This window comes from Solanum verrucosum, unplaced genomic scaffold, assembly GCF_900185275.1.
Source record: "Solanum verrucosum unplaced genomic scaffold, falcon-dt-bn FXZP01000238.1, whole genome shotgun sequence".
Lineage (NCBI taxonomy): Eukaryota > Viridiplantae > Streptophyta > Magnoliopsida > Solanales > Solanaceae > Solanum > Solanum verrucosum.
Genome location: NW_026020630.1, coordinates 2,529,284 through 2,553,957, shown reverse-complemented (window position 1 = coordinate 2,553,957; position 24,674 = coordinate 2,529,284). Strand labels below are relative to the sequence as shown.

Below are 24,674 nucleotides of genomic sequence, written 5' to 3'. Positions count from 1 at the left end.
AAAATCAGTTGCCTCCAGTTTCCTCTTACCCTGTAGCCGTAGGATGAGGGGAGCACCTGAAACGTGCCCTTCTGATATTAGTCATGATTTCTGTCTCAGCCACCTCAAGCATCTTGACCACCTGAGAGAAAGTTGGCCGATTATCAGGGTCAGAATCCCAGCAGCAGGTCATGATATCAGATAAGACAGGCAAGCAATCAATGGGGATTGTTGGACGGATGCCTTTGTTGACAACAGCAAAAGCAGCCTGCACAGCAGTCATGCTCTGGTAAGGAAGCAACCCTGTTATGAGCTCCCACAGAACAATGCCAAAACTATAAACATCAACTTTCTGGGTGTATGGCCGGTGCTGGATCATCTCCCTACAAAACAAAGTCAAACGCTTAGCAATCCACAACGAAACACAGATGCTATTGCTAACAACTTTGAACATCCATTTTACTTTTTTCTGAAAAGAGAAGAAACCAGACACACTTGCCAATAATTCACAAAGTTAAACGGGATAGGATCTGCAGAATGTGAATAACTAATTTCTCAAGAGTAAACTTGAAAAGTAACTTCATTTCTCAGTTAATCAGAATAAAAATTTGAGTATACTAGAATTATACAAAGAGTCAGACTGGCTGGCATGTATTCGAGTTTTACCAGATATTGAGATCCGATCCACACCTCTTTTGGCAAGATCTTGCATTATCACATCAAATTAACAAAAGCAAACATATTATTTTGTCTATTTCCCCAAGGAAAGCCATTCATGCATACTAGCCTATTATCACACAGAGAAGACTATAAAATTACCACCACTCACCAGGTCAACCTCCTAAATCCTTTCTGATCGCAACCATTTCGAAGATATTTCAGGCAGACATGAACACTTATTTTTTATCAAGTCTGAAAGAAATGTCCTATTAGAAATCGAAACTTCTCCAGTTGTCACATTATCTCAAGAAAACAAAAGCTTAATCTCCAACTCACTTAGCTTATAAGGAATATGCTTTCCTCTCTAACATTGTGTAAGGTACAAACCCAAACGGAAACTGATGGCGATACTTCTGTCCAGGACAAAAGAAATAAAAAAATGCCAGTTCTATCATCAGTAATCTACCCTCAACTGGATATAGCAATCAATCTCCACCAGATTGAAAGGGATTTATTTAACTCTATACCATATTCTCTAAACCAACCTGAATTGATGATCTAATTCAAGGTTTAAATTCTAACTGCCATATATGCCTGAGACACAAATAACTGAACTTCTAAGAGCAGAATCCTAAGGGAAATCGTGATTTGAAATTTTTTTCTCGAAAGAGTCACTAAATATTACCAACTCTTAAATAAGACTCTAAGGGGTCATTTGGTTGGGAACAAGTTATCCCATGATTAATTATCCTGAGATTACTTATTCCGCCATGTATATGGGATAACTTATCCCATCACTATGGTATAAATGGTGGGATAAGTTATCCCAAACATGGCAACCAAACAAGACACCAAAATTTAATCCCAAGACTGTTTTTTTATCCCAGGACTATTTATTTTTATCCCTCACACCAAACGACCCCTAAATACAGGAAAACCCCATGTATCAGTAGAACAATAAACTGAGCAAAATGAAGTAATTTTCTTAGTTGTCATAATTTTTGCAGCCTTCAGGTCAAATTGTGCCAACCAAGGAGATCTTCCAATAGATGTCAATAAATTTTCAACAGTTTAACAATCAGGCGCTAATGCATGAATCAATACAACAGTCAGCCTATACATGCACCGTAATACATAAAACAAATAGTAAAATATATTTTTACATACCTAATGCATACTCTAAAATTAATTTGGTGTTTCATAGTACATATTAACAAACTTGGCAAATCAAGCCCATGTGGACACCCGTGCCACCTAAATAGATTTGATGCTTTCGTTTTTTCTATCATTCTTTAGAGGTGATGAGTTTTAGTGGAGAAATCCAAAATGTTTCAAATATACTTATTCTTCCGCAACTAAAATAACATGAAATCCATATTATATGGAGTATGGATGGGTAAGCTCTACAGAGTAGTGGTTAGACCGACCACATTTTATGAGGCGGAGTGTTGGCCTATTAAGAAATCCCAAGTTCAGAAGAAGAAAATTGTTCAAATGAGGATATTGATGTGGGTGTGTGGGCATACTAAGAGTGGCAAGATTAAGAATGGAGATATCCGACACAAGGTAGGAGTGGCCTCCATGTTGGACAAGATGAGGGAAGTGAAACTGAGATGATTTGGACACGTGAGGAGGAGGAGTATAGACGCCTCAGTGAGGAGGTGTGAGTTGTTGGCAAGGGAGGACGTCAAGAGAGGTAAAGTCAAGCCGAAGAAGTATTGGGAGGAAGTGATTAGACGGAGTGCATCTAGATCTTACCGAGGACATGGCATTTGATAGGAGAGTATAGAGGTCGTGTATTAGGGTAAATGGTTAGTTGGTAATTGAGCATTCTCTTGCTTCTTTGCGAGATAGGCTTTCACTAGTATTCTTATCAGTAGTATTAGCACTACTCTTGAAGTTTTTTGTGTGTTGATTATTGCATTATTTCACTTTTGTTATTGTTCTTTCACTTGTTTGTTATGTAACACTTGCCATTTTACGTAAATGTGTCATTGTGATTGCTCCGAATATTTGTATTCCCTTTTGCAAACTGTTTGGCAAGTTTATTTAAAGTTGAGGGTCTTTCAGAACAAACCTCTTTATCTCAACAAGTTAAGGGTAACATTTGCATACACTCTACTCTCACCAAACCCCACATGTGGGATTGCACTGAGTATGTTGTTGTTGCTATTGAACAGGGGCGGACCTAAAGTATCATGTGTAGGTTTTGTGGAATCCAGTCAATTAAATATTTAAAGTATTTGTTGGGATCTACTAACAAAGTAAGCTCTTGGTCCAGCGGCATAAATGGGAACTTGCTTGAGCTTTATTGCCCTCCTCATTGAAGGCTCGATTCCCCTTGGGCACATATAATAATTTACTTTTTAAACTTGATATCATTGGGAACCGATTAACTTTAAATCCTAAATCTTCTTGACTCGTCTGTGAGTATGAATTTTATCAGATGTAAGTATCATTTTGTAAATTATTTGTGTATTTTGAAGAGTACGCGTAACCATGACACACCCATTTCAACATGTATGTAATGCAAAGGACCGATACAACATAGTATGTGAGGCACTAAAAGTTAGATGTCAGAAATACTAAGTCATAATCGGCCTGACGTAGGATCTCCGTAATTTAACAAGTTATACTAATTGATTGATCATTATGAGGTTTTCATGCTCCTTTTGTTTCTAAAAGATCTACTTCAACTTATACAAGGCATTTGTCAAATCAGGTCTAGCAACACGTGTTGTAAGACTTAATACCAAATAAGGCATTGCCCCCAATTCCTAGCTCAAGTGGCAAAAGGTGGAGGATTTGTGGCTTAGGTCGCAGGTTCAAGCCCCACACCATGCAAAGCGAAGCCTGGTATTTAAGTGGAGAAGGGTAGAGGGGCGGGCCCATTATCCACCGAGTTTAGAAGGCTATGATTGGTCCAAAGGGCGGGTCACAGACGGATTTCTCGGTTATCAAAAAAAAAAAATACCAAATAAGGCATTCTTATCATTCTTCTTACTGGGCATTGATTTCATCATGTGTCACATCTCTCCCACATTATTATTCAAAGCCATCGCTTAAAGCAATTTGAAGAATGGGATTACTTCTTGAAGCCATGCACTGCTTTAAACAATGACGTGCGAAATGATCCTAACGAGAAAGGATCTACTTTTTTGAATCTCGACTTTGAAGAGCAAGATCAATATCAATATTAAGTAAACTAGATGCAAAAACCATTTATTTTATTTGCATCTTTATTGTACTAAATCCTTTTATGTTCGGCATTACTTACTTCTTATAGCCATTGTGCTTCACTTCTCGATATTTGCTTCAAACTCCATGGACTTGTCGCTTTTTGTGTTTCTCGCTTCTAATAACAGTACTCTCAATAATTGGAGGTTTCAACAAATGTTTCAAGTTCATGAGAAGATTACTAAATTTCTTTGTGGATGGTACTTCATTATACTTTTCCATAACTTGTAAGCTTCACTCCAAGCTTTTTACTCCATGGATCGTTTTTTGCTTTTAATATGAGAAGATTAAGCCATGTATTCCACTTCTACCTTTCCATAGAGATTGAAATAGTCTTATGGGCGGAACAAGTCCATGTAGCAACTCAATGCAGAATCCACATAATCGTTGTAGATTATAGAAACATCACCTAGTTGCTTTTTATGCTTTTAAAGAGGCCTCTTCCTAAAGAATAGTGAAGGTTCCAATAAATGATTTAGATTCATTGAAGATTGAGCCAAATATTCCACTTTTACCTTTCCGTAGAGATTGTCTAATGATGAAAAAAGTCTATGTAGTAACTCAGCGGAGAATCATATTATCGTTGTAGAGTAGTTTCTGTAAGGCCCTCCTAGAATTCCTTCCAGAAACATCAGAATAGATATGCCAGTTACCCTTTGGGGTGGCCTAGTGGTTTGGGCTTGGGACTTCCATTTTGGAGGTCTCAAGTTCAAAACCCCTTGCCAGCAAAAGCAAGGGGTTTGTCTTCTGGGTCAAGCTCGTCGCACCGAGCTTGCCTTGTGCAGGTTACCTCTCTTACGAATTTTGTGAGCTATTGCATAGGAGCGGGGATTTTACCGTGTACGCACCCAATGGATAGCAGCTGCGGGTTTCCTTTGTCATAAAAAAAAATTGATGTTTGTTTTGCCATCCTCCAACAGAGCAATGACTTCCACCTGCAGATTCCAGAGACACTAGTGTAGTGTATGTCCAATTAAATTGTCCTAAACAGTCCTCCTTTAACTGATTCATTTCAGTGCTTTGAGAAAGTTAACAAGAGCCCTGCAGATTCCAGAGACACCAGTGTATGTCCAAATAACATGTCCTAAACAATCCTTCTTTAACTGATTCATTTCAGTGCTTTGAGAAAGTTAGCACGAGCCAAGCAAACAGGAATGCTGTTCAACTACTAACAACTTAAAAACTTTCATTCGGCAACCAACTTCCACTCTAAACAAGAAATGTTTCTGGTAGACATGTCATTCCCTTGCTCTTTTTAAGTTTCTCCAGCAGCAACAAACAATGCGACTCTTGTGGATGTATGTCATCCTATAAAGAGAGAGATCTCTGGTGAATCGCACCTCCCCATTCTCTTTCTTACCAATACATTATTTCCAAAATAGCCTCACTGCTTTGAAGAAAGAGGTGATGCTAAAGATGATGCTGGAAGGTCGACACTCACAAAGGAGAGAAAGAGATAATATACTTCCCATAGAAGTTTCATCTACATATTCAATAAGAATAGAATTGTGGTTCATATCTCTCAGACACATCCTGAAAGTGAACCCAGTGTGGTAGTTAATGTCTTAGACCCATTTTCAGATATATGCAATTTTACTCTTTCTGAAAATGGTATCCAATCCAACTTGCATGCATCTCGATTTCGGGTAACTATACCCACAAAGGTTTAAGGTTTAGGCATATGGGAAGAGAACACTTGGTGTTTTCTGTCTCTGGGATGATTGAACCCTAATCTCCAAAGGTTTGCTCCTACTTCATTGACAACAAAGTGACACCCTTGAGTGTGTCTAACTTGAATCAAGTTACAAGTCATGGACAAGAAGGAAAAGGAAAAGGAGGGAAAGGAATTGAAAGAGAAAGTAAAGTCAATCAACTCTTTATCCTTCATTATCAGGTACAGAACTAAATTAAGAAGTTAACTGGAAGAAACACTAGGTATACAATAGAAAATACAATCACAATCAGTGAGGTGGCATCAAAAGAACATACAGGACTTGAACCCATCAACCACCATGCTCTTCACTTCAGTTCTAATAAAATTTATTCCATAAAGGGAATCCAGCATGCTACAACAACAACATACCCTGTGAAATCCCACTCAGTGGGATCTGGGGTGGGTAGAGAGAAAGCAGACCTTAGCCTGCCCTCGTGGAAGAAGAGAGGTTGTTTCCGGAAGATGCTTGGCTAAAGAAACACATACAAAGCAATTTTGAAAAAAAATACAGAAAGTAATGCAGACAGAGAAAAAATAACCCACAAGAATAGGATAAAAAGCTTAAGAGCTCTATTATAGGGTTTGGCAATAAACTCAAACTGGATCAAGACACCAGATTTGACAAGGCTGCTAAAGAGTCTAGATGCTTACGGAGCCATCCAGCGGTAAGTGCCAGTTTCTGGTGTCATTCCTTCAGTCAGTACCTCAATTCGAGCAATACCAAAGTCTGCAATCTTGATTGACTTGTCAGCAGCAATCAGCAGATTGTCGGATTTCAGATCTCGGTGAATCAGATTCCGGCCATGCACATACTCCATCCCCCTTGCCACATCCAAGGCCTGCACAACTGCTAACTTCAATGGCACAGCTCGGTTTTGCCGCCTCGTGAGGAACTGACGCACTGAACCCCCTCTTGCATATTCAGTCACAATACACCACACCATGGCTTTACGGCATGCACCAATAAATCGTACTACATTTGGATGCTTCAAATTTGCCAACATTTTGACCTCATGATGAAATTGCAGCTCCATAAAGTGAGCCTTCTCAAGATCATGTTCTGGCCTCTCTAGAAGCTTGATGGCAACATCTTCACCATTATAAGTTCCCTTATAGAGTTTCCCAAAAGATCCTTGAGCAAATGCTTGCCCAATGGTAAGCCTCCTCAAGTCAATTGTCCACTCATGATAAATTGCAAGACCAATAGTGGGGAATTGAGGATCAACCAAGGCTTGAGCAAGGGCATCATCGCTCAACCTAGTAACTCTCCCCCTGACTACGCTAGCAGCAACAGAATCGTTATTGTGGATGTGATTACCCTGCTGGTTTAGAATATGAGTGTGTGAATCATTTGATCCAACACTGCTGTTATCCACCGCCATTGCACCAGAACCACCAGCATTGCTCATCCCATAACCTTCAATAGACATGTTTGACCCCTCACCAAGCTTATGATAAAAATTTTGCGACAGGTTTTGATTCAAGTCTACAAGTCCAACAAATTTTGGAGCCTCAATATTTTTTCTGATAAAGCAGCTACAACAGAAAAGCTTCAATCCAACTTATTTATTGTGCATGAAGATTTCTAAAATCAAGCCGCACCTCCACAGCCCTGCAAAACATAAAAATGGAAATGGTTAGGTTCATCAAAAATCAATTCTTCTATGTAGACTGACAAGGTCAAACGCTTGTGAAAGTGAGTAACCCTGTTTCCTCTTTGATGACTAACCCACTCAGATTTTTCTTTGATAAATCAACCTAGTATGATGATAAGCATACTAGAGGTAGGCAGCAATTATCTCAAAATAGAACTAATATGAAGGAAAAAAAATTCCAATTTCAACTTTCACCACTACAATTTTCTTCCAATTATAGGGGGTTTCCAAGAAGAAAAAAACATCGGCATTTTTATCTCCAGATCAAACTTCCCAAGGCAAAAAAAAATAATCCAAAATTCAAACATAGCGCAGGAAGATAAAACTTTCAGCAGAACTCCAAATTATAGAAATAAAGAACAAGGCTAAACTTGTCAAAAAAAATAGATCTAAAAGGACGTCCGAGAAAAAATTACACCTATTTCAAATCTTTTTTTAATAAGAGTGGTGTACAGGCTTAGCTTGCATGCATCTCGACTAATTCCAGGGTACCTGTCACTTCTCACTGGCAACAAGTACCAAGCAACTCTATCTAACAAGGGTAGGACAAATGGAAGAAAGAAATCACCTAGTGTTAAACTTTAATTGAAACCTAGCATATTCATAAAAATGAACGATCAAAGGCAAAATCAAAGAGAAAAAAGTAAATTTACCTCGATTTGAATTGCGTACAGAAAGAAAACGAACAATTTCTATTCTCGGAACTGAGGTATATGAAGAATGTGATGATTCTACGTGTTTTCTGATGCCGATCAATTTTCTGACCACTGGAGCTCTGAAGAAAAATTGAAGTAAAAACTAAGAGAAGTGAACACGAGAGAAAAAAGAACACACACAGAGAGTAATGTATGAAAAGTAAAGAATTATATTTAGCTAAGAGAAGAGAAAATCTCTATTTATTTATTTTTGTCTTTTTTGCATATGGTGTACTCAATCACAAGTTACATGTGAGAGTAAGAGTTTATGTGGGGCCTACTTGTATTAGAATTGTTTTAAGTGTTCAATAAATTTCACTTTGACACTTGAATTATGGTTTATTTCAATTGAACATTTGAACACATGAAATAGTGTTTTTATTATATACTTTCAGTTCAAATTTTGAAAGAAAAAAAAATTACTTTGTCAAGCAATAAATAGGAGGATAAAATTTTAAAATGTCCTCCTATTATTGATTATAAATGTTCTTAATTATTTAAAAGCTTAGTAAACATCAAACGAAATACATGTGCTTGAGATTTTCCTTTATTTTAACTCTAGTTAATCAGGTAATAAGTTCACACCAAAAATGTGATTTTGGAGTGTGGATAAAATTCACACTACAAATGTGATTTTGAAATGTGAATGTATTTGGTTGTAGATACAAGTTAGATTTAATGATTTTTTCCACTTTGGATTGAAGGAATATAATCATAATTACCACAATAAAGCTAGTTTTAATAAATTTTTCCACTTTAAATTAAAAGCAGTAGGAATAAATAAGAAGAAACACAAGACAAATTCGGTGGTTGGACGAATCAAATATTGTAAGCTAGATTTAATGAATTTTTCCACATTGAATTTAAGAAATTAGTAATAAATAAGAAGGAACGTAAAACAAATTTGATGGTTGGACGAATCAAATATTGTAAGCTAGAATTAATGAATTTTTCCACTTCAAATTTAAGGAAAAAAAACAAGGCAAATTTGGTGGTTGGACGAGTCAAATATCATAAGTTATATTTAATGATTTTTAACACTTTGAATTTAAGGAAAATACTAATAAATAAGAAGAACAACAAGGCAAATTTGGTGTTGGACAAATCAAATATCCTAAGCAAGGTTTAATGAATGTTTCCACTTTGAGTTTTAGAAATTACTAATAAAGAAGAAGAAAAAATAAATAAACAAAATTAGTGGTTGGACGAATCACATTTATATTTGAATCCGCACATCTTTCCCTTCACTAGAAACTTATAGCCCACCACTCTCCTTCTTTCTCAAACTCATGACTAGAAGTGTATTTCATATATCATACTTCCAAATATTCAAGGTGTAAATATATAATTCAAAATGCCATTAAAGAATCAACCACAACACGACCCCAAAGTAATTACAGTCCATAATGGAAAGCCTCTTAACCAGTGCCACTCTAATTTAGTCTTCATACGCTTAGCATAATTAGACTATAACCTACCGTAGACCCCTTTTATATCCATAGTTGAGACTGGGTAATAACATTATTAACAAAATTTCAACTGAAAATAAGGAAAATTCACCAATTTCATGTACTCATCATAAACAGATTACAAGCACAGAAGATAGGAACACATCGCCAACTAAGAATTTAGATAAAAATGAACTCCACAACGAGTCTAGGGATGCATAATTTTAGTTGCTTCTTTATTCTTCATTGACAGAAACAACCATTTTGGAGTAATATTACTAGTTTTCAAGCTCATGATTTTGGTTGCTTCTTTATTCCTCATTGAAAGAAACAACCATTTTGGAGTCATATTACTAGTTTACAAGCTCATAATTTAGAACCCTTGAATTCAGAAACCAAAATAACATCAGCAGCAACATTTCCATGAAAAAAATCTAATTTTTAACCAACTTCATGAAATGAATCTCTACAATAAGTCTAGATATCTGTAATTTTAGGTGCTTTTTTAATTTGCATTGAAACAAACAACTATTTTGAAGCCAATTGCAAGTTAACAACCTCATAATTAAAATTGCTCAGATAATCAAAGACCAAAATAACATAATCAGAAAACTGACGAAAAAAACGATTTAATAACAACTATATATATATATATATATATAGAGAGAGAGAGAGAGAGAGAGAGTATTTACGCGGTCACCGATGTTGCATTCATCCTTCTCGTACTGAGCCATGAAATTAGAGGTCCGTTCGACACTGCTGTTCTTACTACCGGCTTCATCTTACTCCGTCGTCTTCGGCGGCCTAAACCCTAGGAATCGCCGTGCTAAAACCACCGTTTACGGCCAAAAGCCTATCACTTCCAACGACGTCGTTAGCTTTTAGACTTCTCTTTGCATTCTAATAATGTATATGAATTATATGATGGCTTTTGCATCCACCTAAGTTATTTTCTTATACATTTTGACCCCTTAAATTTTATGACGACCATCAACAACATATTTCGCGTAATCTTATAAATGGGGTCCGAAAATTGTAGAATACACGCACACTAAATAGAAAGGTCATTTTCAAAAGACCTTCGACTCAAATAACGCATACTAAAGCAATTTGGGGTCCAAAAAGGGTAGAATATACGCACACCAGTTAGAAATGTCACTTTCAAAAGACTCTCGACTCAAACAACACATATTAAAGCAGTTTGATTAAGAAAACATACAAAAGTAAAGAGGACATAATAATTAAATAAATAAAAAGAAGCATTGCATAGTATTTGAAAAATAAGGAATAGTAACAACAGTCAAATAATGCAATAATTGAAGCACACGAAACAACAGAAATTAACAAAAATAATGCTACTGCCAATGAACGAGGAAACAGGTATGGTGCACCAAATTACCACCAAGCTTATTCTGTAAGAAAGTGAGATGACGCTCAACTACCTACTAACCTTTTACTGTCCTAATATCTATGACCTTCATAACCTCGTTTCTAAGATCATGTCCTCTATAAACTAAAAATGCATTGTCCTATCTATAATCACTTCTCCCCCAATCAATGGTGTGTGTATTTACACATCTTCTCTTCATTTGTTTGAACTATCTTAATCTCACTTCCTTCATTTTGTCTATCATAAAATATCACTCATATTTTTTTTTTTTGAAATATCTTCATTCCTAATTTTATCTTTCCGAGTTTACAGTCTAATCATATCAGCATTACATTAAAATAATGGATCCTTGCCATGACGTATGGAACTAGAAAACCCCAAAACAGATAGCAGTGGGTTGTAAATAAAGCCTAATTCATGATCACTAATCTATGTGTTCGATCAAATTTGCACGTACCTCAATGTTTTACTGTATTAGTTATCTACTATCTTCAATGAGTATAATATCAAGTAAAAATAACTATTTTCCAAGCCTTCAACATCAACATCAACAACATACCAGTGAAATTCCACAAGTGGAGTCAGAAAGAGGGTGGTGTGTATAAAGTCTTACCCCTACCTAGAGAAAGTAAAGAGACTTTTTCCGATAGACCCTCAGCTTAAGCAAACCATATCACAGAAGACATGAAAAACAAATACACTAACAGGATAATGAAGAAAAGAACAGTAGCAATAATAAGTAATGAGATAGCTGAAGCAAAGAAAATAATAAATAATAGTAAAATCAAAGGATGGGGAAGTAGGATAAGGGGAACTTTCCAACCCTTGTAATTGTAAAATAGTCATTGTCCTAGAATTTCAAACACCACAAGTGGAACTCCCCAAATAGTGACCTCAAAATCAAAACAATACAATCTGAAAAGCTACCATACTTCAATACAGCAAATTCTGCAAATTTGCACACTTACCAGAGGCATAGATGTGTCATACTGCTCTGGAGGCATTTTGTATTTCTCCTGTACCTTTAGGTGTTCTGCACTGATACAACTGTCAGAGTGTAACACAAAAAACGAGGCTGCGGGCATAGATGAGCATTTCATATAATTCAGAACCTGATATAACTTTGAACAAATTCAGCAAACACAGAGCCAAAATCTGAAATGCATAGATGCACATCAGATATCCTGTATTAACAACTAGTCGTTGTCTTAAATCCACAGTTTAAAGAAAAGAAACAAAATACAACAAAGAAATGTTTAGTTTTTTCTCATAACTATAACCCTTTTTCTATCTGAAAAGAAATTGTGCCTGATAGATACACATGGCAGACTCAAAATCAGTTTTGCCATTCAACATTTTTTTGCCTCCAGTTTCCTCTTTCCCGAATCAACCTGTAGCCGTAGGATGAATGCAGCACCTGAAACGTGCCTTTCTGATATTAGTCATGATTTCTGTCTCAGCTGCCTCAAGCATCTTGACCACCTGAGAGAAAGTTGGCCTATTATCAGGGTCAGAATCCCAGCAGAAGGTCATGATATCAGATAAGACAGGCAAACAATCAATGGGGATTGTTGGACGGACGCCTTTGTTGACAACAGCAAAAGCAGCCTGCACAGCAGTCATGTTCTGGAAAGGAAGCAACCCAGTTATGAGCTCCCACAGAACAATGCCAAAACTATAAACATCAACTTTCTGGGTGTATGACCGGTGCTGGATCATCTCCCTACAAAACAAAGTCAAACACTTAGCGGTCCACAACGAAACACAGATGCTAACAAATTTGAACATCGTTTTTCTTTTTCTGAAAAGAGAAGAAACCAGACACACTAGCCAAAAAAATCACAATGTTAAACAGGATAGGATCTGCAGAATGTGAATAACTAATTTCTCAAGAGTGAACTTGAAAAGTAACTTCATTTCTCAGTTAATCAGAATCAAATGTCAGAGACTGGCTGCACGTATACGAGTTTTACCAGATATTGAGATCCGATCCCCACCTGTTTTGGCAAAGATCATTCAATATCATTTTTTTTTGGCAAGATCATTCATTATCACATCAAATGAACAAATGCAAGCAGATTCTTCTGTCTATTTCGCCAAGGAAAGTCTAACATGCATACTAGCCTATTATCACACAGAGAAGAACTATATTGCACTGCTACATCATCCACCATCGCAGGGATGTGGTGTTTCACGACTGCACTAGGTCACCAAAATTATCACCACTCACAAGGTCAACCTCCTAAATCCTTTCTGATCGCAAGCATTTCAACAATATTTCAGGCAGACATGAAAACTTACTTTGATTCTAGTCTGAAAGAAATGTCCTAATAGAAATGGAAACTTCTCAGTTTGTCACATTATCTCAAGAAATCAAAAGCTTAATCTCCAACTCGCTTAGCTTATAAAGAATATACTTTCATCTCCAACATTATGTAAGGATCAAAACTAAACAGAAACTAATGGTGATACTTCTGTCCAGGACAAAAGAAATCAAGAAATGCCATTTCTATCATCAGTAATCTACACTCATAAACTGGATAAAGCAACCAATCTATATCATTCTCTCTCTCATCCTGAAATGATGATCTAATTCAAGGTTTAAATTCTAACTGCTATATATGCCTGAGAAACAAATAACTGAACTTCCAAGAGCAGAATCCTAAAGACTCCAGGAAAATCATGATAAGAAAAAATTTCTCGAAAGATTCACTAAATATACCCATTCTTAAATAAGACTCTAAATACAGGAAAACCCCATGTATCAGTGGAACAATAAACTAAGCAAATTGAAGTAATTATCTTCGTTGTCATTATTTTGCACCTTCTATGTCAGATTGTGCCAACCAAGGAGATCTTCTGATAGATATCAAAATAAAACAAAGATTTTCAATAGTTAAACAATCAGGCACAAATGCATGAATTGATACAATAGTCAGCCTATACATGCACCGTAATACATAAAACAAATTGTAAAATATATTCTTACGTACTAATTATGCATTACTTCTAAAATTAATTTGGCGTTTCATAATACATACGAACAGACTTGGCAAATCAAGCCCATGTGGACGCCCATGCTTCGTTTTTCCTATCATTCTTAGAGGTAATGAGTTCTAGTAGAGGAATCCAAAATTTTGAAATGGTTCAAATATACTTCTTCAGCAACTAAAGGTAACATGTGATCCATATTATATGGAGTATGGACGGGCAAGTTCTACAGAGTAGCCGTTAGACCGACCATGTTTTACGGGGCGGAGTGTTGTCCTATTAAGAAATTTCATGTTCAGAAGAAGAAAGTCGTTGAGATGAGGATGTTGAGGTAGATGTGTGGGCATACTAAGAGAGACAAGATTAAGAATTGAGATATCTGATACAAGATAGGAGTGGCCTCCATGTTGGACAAAATGGGGGAAGTGAGACTGAGTGAACATGTGAGAAGGAGGAGTGTAGACGCTCCAGTGAGGAGGTGTGAGCAATTGGCAGTGGAGGACGCCAGGAGAGGTAAAGGTAGGCCGAAGAAGTATTAGGAGTAAGTGATTAGATAGAGTGCATCTGGATCTTACTGAGGACATGGTGTTAGATAGGAGAGTATGGAGGTCGCATATTAGGGTAGAAGGTTAGTTGGTAATTAAGCATTCTCTCACTTCCCTGCGAGATAGGCTTTCAATGGTGTTCTTACCAATTGTATTAGCACTACTCGTGTAGTTTCTTCTGCATTGATTATGCATTATTTTGTTTTCGTTACCGTTCTTTCTCTTGTTTGTTGTGTAACACTTCCCATTTTGCATTGCGTGTCGTTCTGATTGCTCCCATATTTTTATCCCACTTTTGAACTATTTTGGCATGTTTATTAAAAACGAGGGTCTTTCAGAAACCTCTCTATCTCTACAAGGTAAAAGTAAGATTTGCATACACTCTACCCTCCCCAAATCTCACTTGTGGGATTGCACGGGGTATATTGTTGTTGTTGTTGGACATGGGCAGACCTAGAGTATCGGGTGTAGGCTTTGGGGAATCCACTAACTTTTGTATTTATATTGAAAAAATCTATTAAATATATAAAAACTATTTGTTGGGATCTCCCAACAAAGTAAGCTCTTGCCCCAGCGGCATAATGGAACTTGCTTATGCTTTGTTGCCCTCCTCGTTGAGGGTCTGATTCCCTTTGACCACTTGTAATAATTTTTATTTTTAATTTGAGATCTTTGGGAGCCCATAAACTTCATATCCTAGATCCGCTTCTAAGTATGGACTCATTTGTGAGTATGAATTTTATCAGTTGTACGCAAGTATCATTATAAGTACGTGCATTTTTCTTTTTTTTGTTAATTTTTTTTGTGTATTTTAACGAGTACACGCAGCCACGACACACCCATTTCAACGGGTGTGTAATGCAAAGGACTGGTGTAACATAGTATGTGAGGCACAAAAAGTAAGACGTCGGGAATACTAAGTCATAACCGGCCTGACGTAGGCTCTCCCTGACTTAACAAGTTGTTCATGTTGATTGATCACTAAGGGGTTTTAATGCTCCGTTTGTTTCTAAAAGATCTGCTTCAACTTATATAAGGCATTCGTTAAATCAGGTCTAGCAACACGTGTTGTAAGACTAAATACCAAATAAGGCATTCTTATCATTCTTTTAACCGGATATTGATTTCTTCATGTATCACATCTCTCCTGCAGTGTTATTCAAAGCCATCGCTTTAAGCAATTTGAGTAAGGGATTACCGCTTGAAGCCATGCATTTCAGAGAAGTGTGGACTTTAAACAATGACATGTAAAACGATCCTAATGAGAAAGGGTCTACTTTTTTGAATCTCGACTTAGAGGAGCTAGACTAATATCAATATTACCGTAAATTGGATGAAAAGATCAGTTATTCTAATTGCATCTTTATAGTAGTAAATCCTTCTATGTCTAGCATTACTTACTTCTTATAGCTAGTGCGCTTCACTTCTCTCTTTTTGCTTCAAAATCACGGACCTTGCCATTTTTTGCATTTCTCGATTCTAAAAACACTACTCTCGGTAATTGGAGGTTTCAACAAATGATTCAGGTTCATGAGAAGATGACTAAATTTGTATGTGATTGGTACTTCTTTTTACTTTCCCGTAACTTGTATGCTTCACTCCTAGCTTTTCACTTCAAACTCCATGAATCGCCTTTTGCTTTTAATAAGACTTCTCTCCAGAAAGAATGCTCGGAGGTTACAACTAATGATTTAGGGTCATGAGAAGATTGAGCCAAGTATTCCACTTCTACGTTTCCATAGAGATTGAGATAATCTTATGGATGGAACAAGTCTATGTAGCAACTCAATGGAGAATCCACATAATCGTTGTAGATTCTAGAAACATCACCTAGTCTCTTTTTATGCTTTTAAAAAGAGGTCTCTCCGTAAAGAATAACCGAAGGTTCCAACAAATGATTTAGATTCATGGAAGATTGAGCCAAATATTCCACTTCTACCTTTCCGTAGAGATTGAGATGGTCTTATGTTGGAAAAAGTCTATGTAGTAAGTGGAGAATCACATTATCGTTGTAGAGTCTAGTTTTTGTAAGGCCTCTCCAGGAATTCCTTTCGGAAACAGCCAAAGAAGAACAAACTTCTTTCCAACTCAGAGCTAGCAAAGAAACTAAAAGAGCCATACTTGAGTTATGGTGTAACCAGTTTTTGTTTTTGAATCCATTAATTAGTCGCTTATATATAACAATTATAACAACTGCATAAAAAATTTGGGAGGCATAAAAGTGTTGAAACTTAATTATGTCTAAGAATAGAACTTATTTAGATTTTTCTTTTTGATAATCGAGAAATCCTCGAAGATCACTAGTGCATGCCGACGATGATTTTATGAGGTACTTGCAATACCCCACCAACACAAGTATCAGGTGAAATCACCTAGTGTTTTTGTGCCTCTTCTAAGATTTGAACTAACGTCTCCCATGCTTCTCTAAGATGCCTGCTAAAAGACCAAAATTTCCACCACAATGTAGAACTTATCATCTTCATCGGGGAGTGCATCCAAATAAATGGTAAAGTGCCTTAGTTGATAACTCCCAGCACCAGCCATGTCATATTCCATGAACCTTATCAGCCCAAAGTGATTATTAACAGAAAAAGAACTGATTTTTTTGAAGATTAGTTCTTTTCCTGTTAATAATCACTTTGGGCTGATAAGTTCATGGAATATGATGTGGCTGGTGCTGGGAGTTATCAACTAAGGCACTTTACCATTTATTTGGATCAATAAACAGACATGAATAGATACCCACCAAGGTTTAAGGTTTAGGCATATGGGAAGAAAGCACTTTTGGTGTGATTGAACCCTAATCTCCACGGTTTGCACCTACTTCATTGACAACTAAGCCACGCCCTTGGATGTGACTAACTTGAATCAAGTTACAAATCATGGACAAGAAGGAAGATGAAAAGGAGGGAAAGAAATTGAAAGAGAAAATAAAGTCGATCAACTCGTAAACCTTCATTAACAGGCACATAACTATGTTAAAAAGCTAACTGGAACAAATAATTTCTCCCTCTTAGTAACAGCACGTATACAATAGAAAATATAATCACAATCAGTGAGGTGCCATCAAAAGGACATACAGGACTTGAACCCATCAACCTCCATGCTTTTCACTTTAGTTCTAAAAAAGTTTATTCCATAAAGGGAATCCAGCATGCTACAACAACAACATACCCAGCGAAATCCCACTCAATGGTGTCTGGGTTGGGTAGAGAGAAAGCAGACCTTACCCTTCCCTCGTGGAGGTAGATAGGTTGTTTTTGAAAGATGCTTGGCTCAAGTAACACATATCAAAGGAGTTTTCAAAAAGAAATAAAATTCAGAAAGTAATGAAGACAGAGAGAGCTCTATTATAGGGTTTGGCAATAAGCCCAAACTGGACCAAGACACCAGATTTAACAAGACTGCTAAAGAGTCTAGATGCTTACGGAGCCATCCAGCGGTAAGTGCCAGTTTCTGGTGTCATTCCTTCAGTCAGCACCTCAATTCGAGCAACACCAAAATCTGCAATTTTGATTGACTTGTCAGCAGCAATCAGTAGATTGTCGGATTTCAGATCCCGGTGAATCAGATTCAGGCCATGCACATACTCCATCCCCCTTGCCACATGCAGAGCCTGCTTAACTGCTAACTTCAATGGCACAGCTCGGTTTTGCCGCCTTGTGAGGAACTGACGCACTGATCCCCCTCTTGCATATTCAGTCACAATACACCACACCATGGGTTTACGGCATGCACCAATAAATCGTACTATATTTTGATGCTTCAAATTTGCCAACATCATGACCTCCTGCTGAAATTGTTGCTCCATAAGATGAGCCCTATCAAGATCATTTTCTGGCCTCTCCAGAAGCTTGATGGCAACATCTTCACCATTATAAGTTCCCTTATACAGTTTCCCGAAAGATCCTTGAGCAAAAGCTTGTCCAATGGTAAGCCTCCTCAAGTCAATTGTCCACTCATCATAAATCTCAAGCCCAATGGTGGGGAACTGAGGATCAACCAAGGCTTGAGCGAGGGCATCATCGCTCAACCTAGAAACTCTCCCCCTGACTACGCTAGCAGCAACAGAATAGTTATTGTGGATGTGGTTGTCCTGGTGGTTTAAAATATGAGTGTGAGAATCATTTGATCCAATACTGCTGTTATCCACCGACATTGCAACAGAACCTCCAGCATTGCTCATCCCATAACTCTCTGTAGACATGTTTGACCCCTCGCCAAGCTTATGGTAAAAGCTCTGCGACAGGTTTTGATTCAAGCCTGTAAGTCCAACAGATTTTGGAGCCTCCATCATTTTTTCTGACAAAGCAGCTACAGCAGAAAAGTTTCAATCCGACTTATTATTTTTGCACGAGGATTTCTAGAATCAAACCACACCTCCAGAGACACTGCAAAACATGAAAAATGTAAAAGGTTAGGTTCATTGAAAATCAATTCTTCTAAGTAGACTGACAGGGTCAGCTACTTTCAACTCTTCTTTTTTATATAGCCTTGGTGTCTGGACCAGCTTGCATGCACCTCGACTAATTCCACAAGATACATGTCACTTTCCACTAGCAACAAGTACCAAGCAACTCTATCTAACAAGGCTAGGACAAATGGAAAGAAATCACCTAGTATTTATTTAACCTGAGACCTCATGGATGTCACCCCCACATTTTTCTTCCAATTATAGGGGGTCAATTTCAAGTAAACAAAAGGTCACCATTCTTATCTCCAGCACAAAGATAAGAACGGTGACCTTTTGTTCTTCTTGAAATTGAACCCCCTATAATTGGAAGAAAAAATGTAGTGGTGAAAGTTGAAATTGGAGTTTTGTTTTCTCAGTTTTCTTATTATTTCTATTTTTGATTAGCTTCTCTTTTTTTCTGTAATTTTGGAGTTGGTTGAAAGTTTATCTTCCTTGTTTATGTTTAAAATTTGGGAGAAAAAAGCTCCAAACACTAAACATAAATCATCAAGATAAACCTTCAACCAACACCTACATCACAGAAAAAAAAAATCTTGTCAAAAAATAGAACTAATAAGACAAAAAAGGAAAAAAAACTCCAAATTCAACTTTCACCCTCTACATTTTTCTTCCAAATATGGGGTTTTTATTTCCAAGTAAAACAAAACATCACCATAAGCCAAAAGAATCCAAACTTTAAGCATATACCAATTTGATAAACTTCCCAAAACCACAGAAAAAAAAATCAAAAAAAAAAAAAAAACTAATAAAATGAAAGAGATGAACAACTCCAAATTCCTACACCTACCTCTTTCTTCCAATTATGATAGAACAAAAATGTCATCATTCTAATCTCCAGCTGAAACTTCCCTAAGAGAAAAAACTTCAAACATCACAGGAAAAAAATATAATCTAAACTTATCAAAAATGGAACAAACAAGACGAATTTTTCTGTTTCAATTCCAAATTAAACAAAACATGTTTTCATCTCCACCTCAAACTACTTCCCTAAGCAAAAAAACTCCAAACTTTAAAAATAAAAACCAGAAAGATACACATTCAAACCAACTCCAAAATCACAAAAAACTCCAAATTCAACTTTTACACCAACAATTTTCTTCCAATTATGGGGTGGGATGGGGGTTCAATTCCAAGTAAACCAAAAGCTCACCATTTTTCATCTCCAACTCAAACTACTTCCCTAAGCAAAAAAGCTTCAAACTTTAACTCCAAAATCACAGAAAAAAACTAAACTTTTATTAAAACACAGAAAAAATGAATGATCAACGGGCAAAATTAAGGAGAAAAAAGCAAATTTACCTCGATTGTGACTATAAATTTATAATTCTACTTGTTTTCCGACGCCGATCAACTTTCCGACCACCGGAGTTCCGGAGAAAAATCGAAGTAAAAATTAAAGAGAAGTGAACACAAGAAAAAAAAATACAGACGGAGTAATGTATGAAATGGACGTTTATGTGGGGCCTTCTTTTTGTTTTCATTAAGTTTCATTTATGGAACTATGATTTATTTCGATTGAATATCTAAAAACATGTAAAATGTTTTTATTATAGACTAGTTTAAATTTTGAAACGAAAAAGACAATGTGTATTTTCAAGTTCGATAATATAAATAAGTTAACTATAAAAGGGTTTGAAATATACCTAAATTTTAATCGAAATTGTTATAAGAATTACAAACTTTGGACAGGACTTATTTCTCATGCATTATTTAATAGTGTATTTTAAAGATATATATAGGTGTCCACAAACATCATAAATATTGCATCATTATAAATAATAACTTGTCCAACTGAACACTTATATATCTTTAAAATACACTATTAAATAGTGCAGGGTTAATAGGTCTTGCCCAATGTTTGGAATTGTTATAGCAAGTTCGGTCAATGTTTAGATATATTTCACACCCTTTTTTTCTTTTAAAATATGTTATGTTTATTTATTTATACATATAAGGAATATACTCATAATTATCATGATAAAGTTAGATTTAATAAATTTTTCCACTTTGAATTTAAGAAACTAGTAATAAATTAGAAAAGACAAATTTGGTGATTGGACGAATCAAATATTACTAGCTAGATTTAATGATTTTTTTCAATTTTGAATCTAAGGAAAACACTAATAAATGAGAAGGAAAACAAGGCAAATTTGGCGATTGGACGAATCAACTATCATAAGTTAGATTTAATGAGTTTTTTCATTTCGAATTTAAGGAAAATATTAATAAATAGGAAGAAAAAACAAGACAAAATTAGTGGTTGGACGAATCAAATCTCGTTTATTACTAATAATAATACATGTTACTTCCCTTTTAAGTTTTGTTATATATATATAGAGAGAGATAATTTATTGTAAGAAAATTCACACTAAAAATGTGATATTTGGACCTGTTTAGCCATAGATTTCTCAAGTAATATTTAGCAAATAGTATTTATCCGTATAATTTGTCATTATTTGGAAAATATCCCAAATTCCCAAATACTAGTTTTTTCTAGTATTTGGGATCTTTTAAAAATTAAAATTTTACACCAAACTTTTATCTTTTACAAAAACACCCTCTATAGTAGTTGTTTGCGACGTGAACACCAAAGTAGTGATGAAATATTTAACGAATATGAAAGTGATGATATGGTTGTTGATGAAAATGATGAACAATCGGCTCAAGGTAACAAAGTCACGTGTTTTGTCTACTTCACGATGTATGGAATGATGCTTGTTGCACTCACTCTAAACTACCACATTGCTCCAGTGTCATGAACACTACTTGTTATTTATTGCAACAAAAATCCAATTGACTTGTAATACAAACTTATGGTTAGTTTTGATAGTTTTTAAAACTTATGAGTATAAATCATATTTTTCTAAAAAAGTGAAATATGTTTCCCAAATAATATGGCCAAACACATAGTGAAATTTCATCCAAATTTTCACCTCAAATAATATTTGCCAAGAATATTTGGAAATCTATGGTCAAACGCTAGCTTATAGTGTGAATGTGTTTATTTGTAGTTAAGCTAAATTTAATATATATTTTTCCAGTTTTAATTATTTTTAAAATACTTTTAAAATAGAAGAAGGGACAAGACAATGTTGGTGATAAGACAAATCAAACATCTTTTATTCATGAGTAAACACTTGCTTTTTAATTTTGTTACATGTAATCCCATAAGTTTTTCAAATATCTTTTCCCCGCCATGATTTAATTAAGGAAAATACTAATAATAATAACAACAACAGCAATAATAATAATAATAATAATAATAATAATAATAATAAATAGAAGAAAGAACCATATAAAATGATATAAAATATAGGTTCGAGCCCCAGCAGGGCCACTGGAGGCATTACAAACCGGCCGCGTCTCCAGGGCCCCGTGGAACTAACCGTGGTGGACCCGCCTTGAAACAGCGGGACCCGGTGGGTACAGCTAGTCGGGTTCGCAAAGCGACGCCCGGAAACCACGGTAAAAAATAAAAAATAAAAAAAATAACAACAACAACAGCAATAATAATAATAATAATAAATAGAAGAAAGAACCATATAAAATGATATAAAATATGGTTGGACCAATCAAACATTTTATATATTCACCAATACACACAAATTACTTATTCCTTGATTTTATAACATATCATCATAATTTTAAAAAATTACAAGGATGACATCATTAAATTAGTGGGGGAATAAATGATATTAATGAAAATGCAACGAATACTACTCATTAGAGCTATGAGTTCTGATTTGGCCAAGTTTAGGGTCTAACAGAATCGTCAACGGATTTTTGAAAAAAAATAATGGACTAACACAATGAAAAATGTTTAAAAGTTTAAATTTCAATTTCATGATACTATAATACCAGAAAAAGAAACAACACTATCGCAAATGTCTAGTGGTCAGCATGTATGTGAGGCCTGTTCTGGCTAAGTTTGAGGGCTAATGGAGTCGGTCGACTACTTTTCGAGAAATTAATGGATTAACATACACGAAAAATACTTAGAATTTAGAATTATTATATATGTGACATTAAAATATTTAAAAATGAGACACTATTAATAAAAATTTAACGATAACTGGCCACCAGATCTATTAGGCCCAACTTGGCCAAGTTTAGGGGCCAATAAATTCGTCGATCATCTAATTTTCAGAAAAACTCATGTATAAATATAAATAAAAAATACTTAAAATCCTATTTTGTAACATCAAAACACCGACTTAAAATATCAAATTCCTATTTCGTAATATCAGAACGCTAAAAAAAATGTCATTAATAAAAATATAGTAATAGCTAGTCACTAGACCTCACTTACTATTATTATTTTCTTATCAAGGAAACATAAAAAGTAGTATTCACATGTTAAATGTCATGTGAGCATGAGTTTCTATAGGCTCTACTTAATAAATTATAAATATTTGATCTTTGACTAGTGTTACTTGTGTATTTATATTATTGTGTTCATTAATTAATATTTCATGTGTAATAATAAGTGATTTACAAGCAACGTGGACATTCTACGATCAACCTTGAGAATTATAACTTAAAGTGAAAATACATCACTTATCTATGAATAAATGAAAAATATATGATTAAAATACTTGTCTTCCATCAAATATGTATATCTAATCAATGAATGCATAACACACGTGTACATGTTGAACATCCACAACAATCACTTATTATGATTAATCGATATATATCTCTTCAATTCACCTTAAATCAAATAATTTGTTTGATGTAAACACTCGATAATAAATATTTATCTGATTGACTAAGTTTTGTGAGGTAGAGTATAAAAGGACTGGAAACTTAAATAAGCGACAAAAACATAAAAGTGACCAAAATAAGCCACTACTTTAGGAAGTAACTAAAATAGGCTTAGTAAAAGAAAAAATTCCACTTTATCTAATATTCTAAACGTTTTCCGTTAGTCTTATAACGTGTATATTTTAATATATAACGGAATTATTTTCTACACTTTATAAAATGGAACTATTTCTTACACTTTATAAAGTGGAACTTTTTCTTACACTTTATAAAGTGGAAGAAAATCTTACACTTTACAAAGTGGAAGAGAAAATTCCACTTTACAAAGAGGAATATTTTCACGTTTTTATCTCTTTTGCAGTGTTGGTCATACAATTATATTGATTTGACATATCATAAAAACGGAAAAAATTATTACACTATGTATTTTTATTTTTTTATTCTGAAAAATCCTCCAATCTCTATTTAAGGAGGACGTTCAAACATTAACTGGTAGCACCTACAACATACTTTCTATATTTGTTCATTTCAATCTCAAAAAAAAAAAATGTCTTCTAAACCAAAAGTTAGAGTTTTGATTTATTGGGATGGCGAAATTATACATGATGGAAATACCGTTTATTATAATTTTCCTCCCAAACACAATGCTAAATATTCAATTAATATCCGATATCATAAATTTCTTTCATCAATTTATAAAAGAATGAGTATAAACAGTACTATTTATAATTTGATTATAGTCGTAAAATACCCTACTTCATTTTTATCACAAGGACAAGTAAATTTTGGAGAGTGAATTATCTATAATGACGAATCGTTGACCGACTTTTTGAGGGTTCCAGATGACTACATAGATCAAATCAAGTTAACAATACTTGAAATCTATGTTAGGAAGGAGCCTAAGACTAGTCAACAACGTTCTCCTTTATCGGTCAATGTCCATCCACTTTATAAAAAGTGTAATAAAAAGTTCCACTTTATAAAGTGTAAGAAAAAGTTCCACTTTATAAAGTGTAAGAAAAAGTTCCACTTTATAAAGTGTAAGAAATAGTTCCATTTTATAAAGTGTAGAAAATAATTCCGTTATATATTAAAATATACACGTTATGAGACTAACGGAAA

General features: G+C 35.1%; 2 protein-coding genes across 2 annotated transcripts; both read right to left on the bottom strand.

The window, feature by feature from the left end:
• On the bottom strand, positions 1–7,119 carry LOC125811430 (serine/threonine-protein kinase STY13-like). Its single transcript, XM_049490912.1, has 2 exons — positions 6,242–7,119; positions 1–362 (listed from the first exon to the last, which is right to left on the bottom strand). Exons 1-2 carry the CDS (start codon positions 7,018–7,020, stop codon positions 26–28), a joined length of 1,116 nt encoding a protein of 371 aa, XP_049346869.1. The 5' UTR covers positions 7,021–7,119; the 3' UTR covers positions 1–25.
• A 4,760-nt stretch (positions 7,120–11,879) lies between these two features.
• Positions 11,880–20,181, bottom strand: LOC125811429 (serine/threonine-protein kinase STY13-like). Its single transcript, XM_049490911.1, has 3 exons — positions 20,088–20,181; positions 17,743–18,705; positions 11,880–12,501 (listed from the first exon to the last, which is right to left on the bottom strand). The coding sequence occupies exons 2-3, from the start codon at positions 18,609–18,611 to the stop codon at positions 12,165–12,167; spliced, it is 1,206 nt and encodes a 401-aa protein (XP_049346868.1). The 5' UTR covers positions 18,612–18,705; positions 20,088–20,181; the 3' UTR covers positions 11,880–12,164.
• Positions 20,182–24,674: the final 4,493 nt, after the last annotated feature.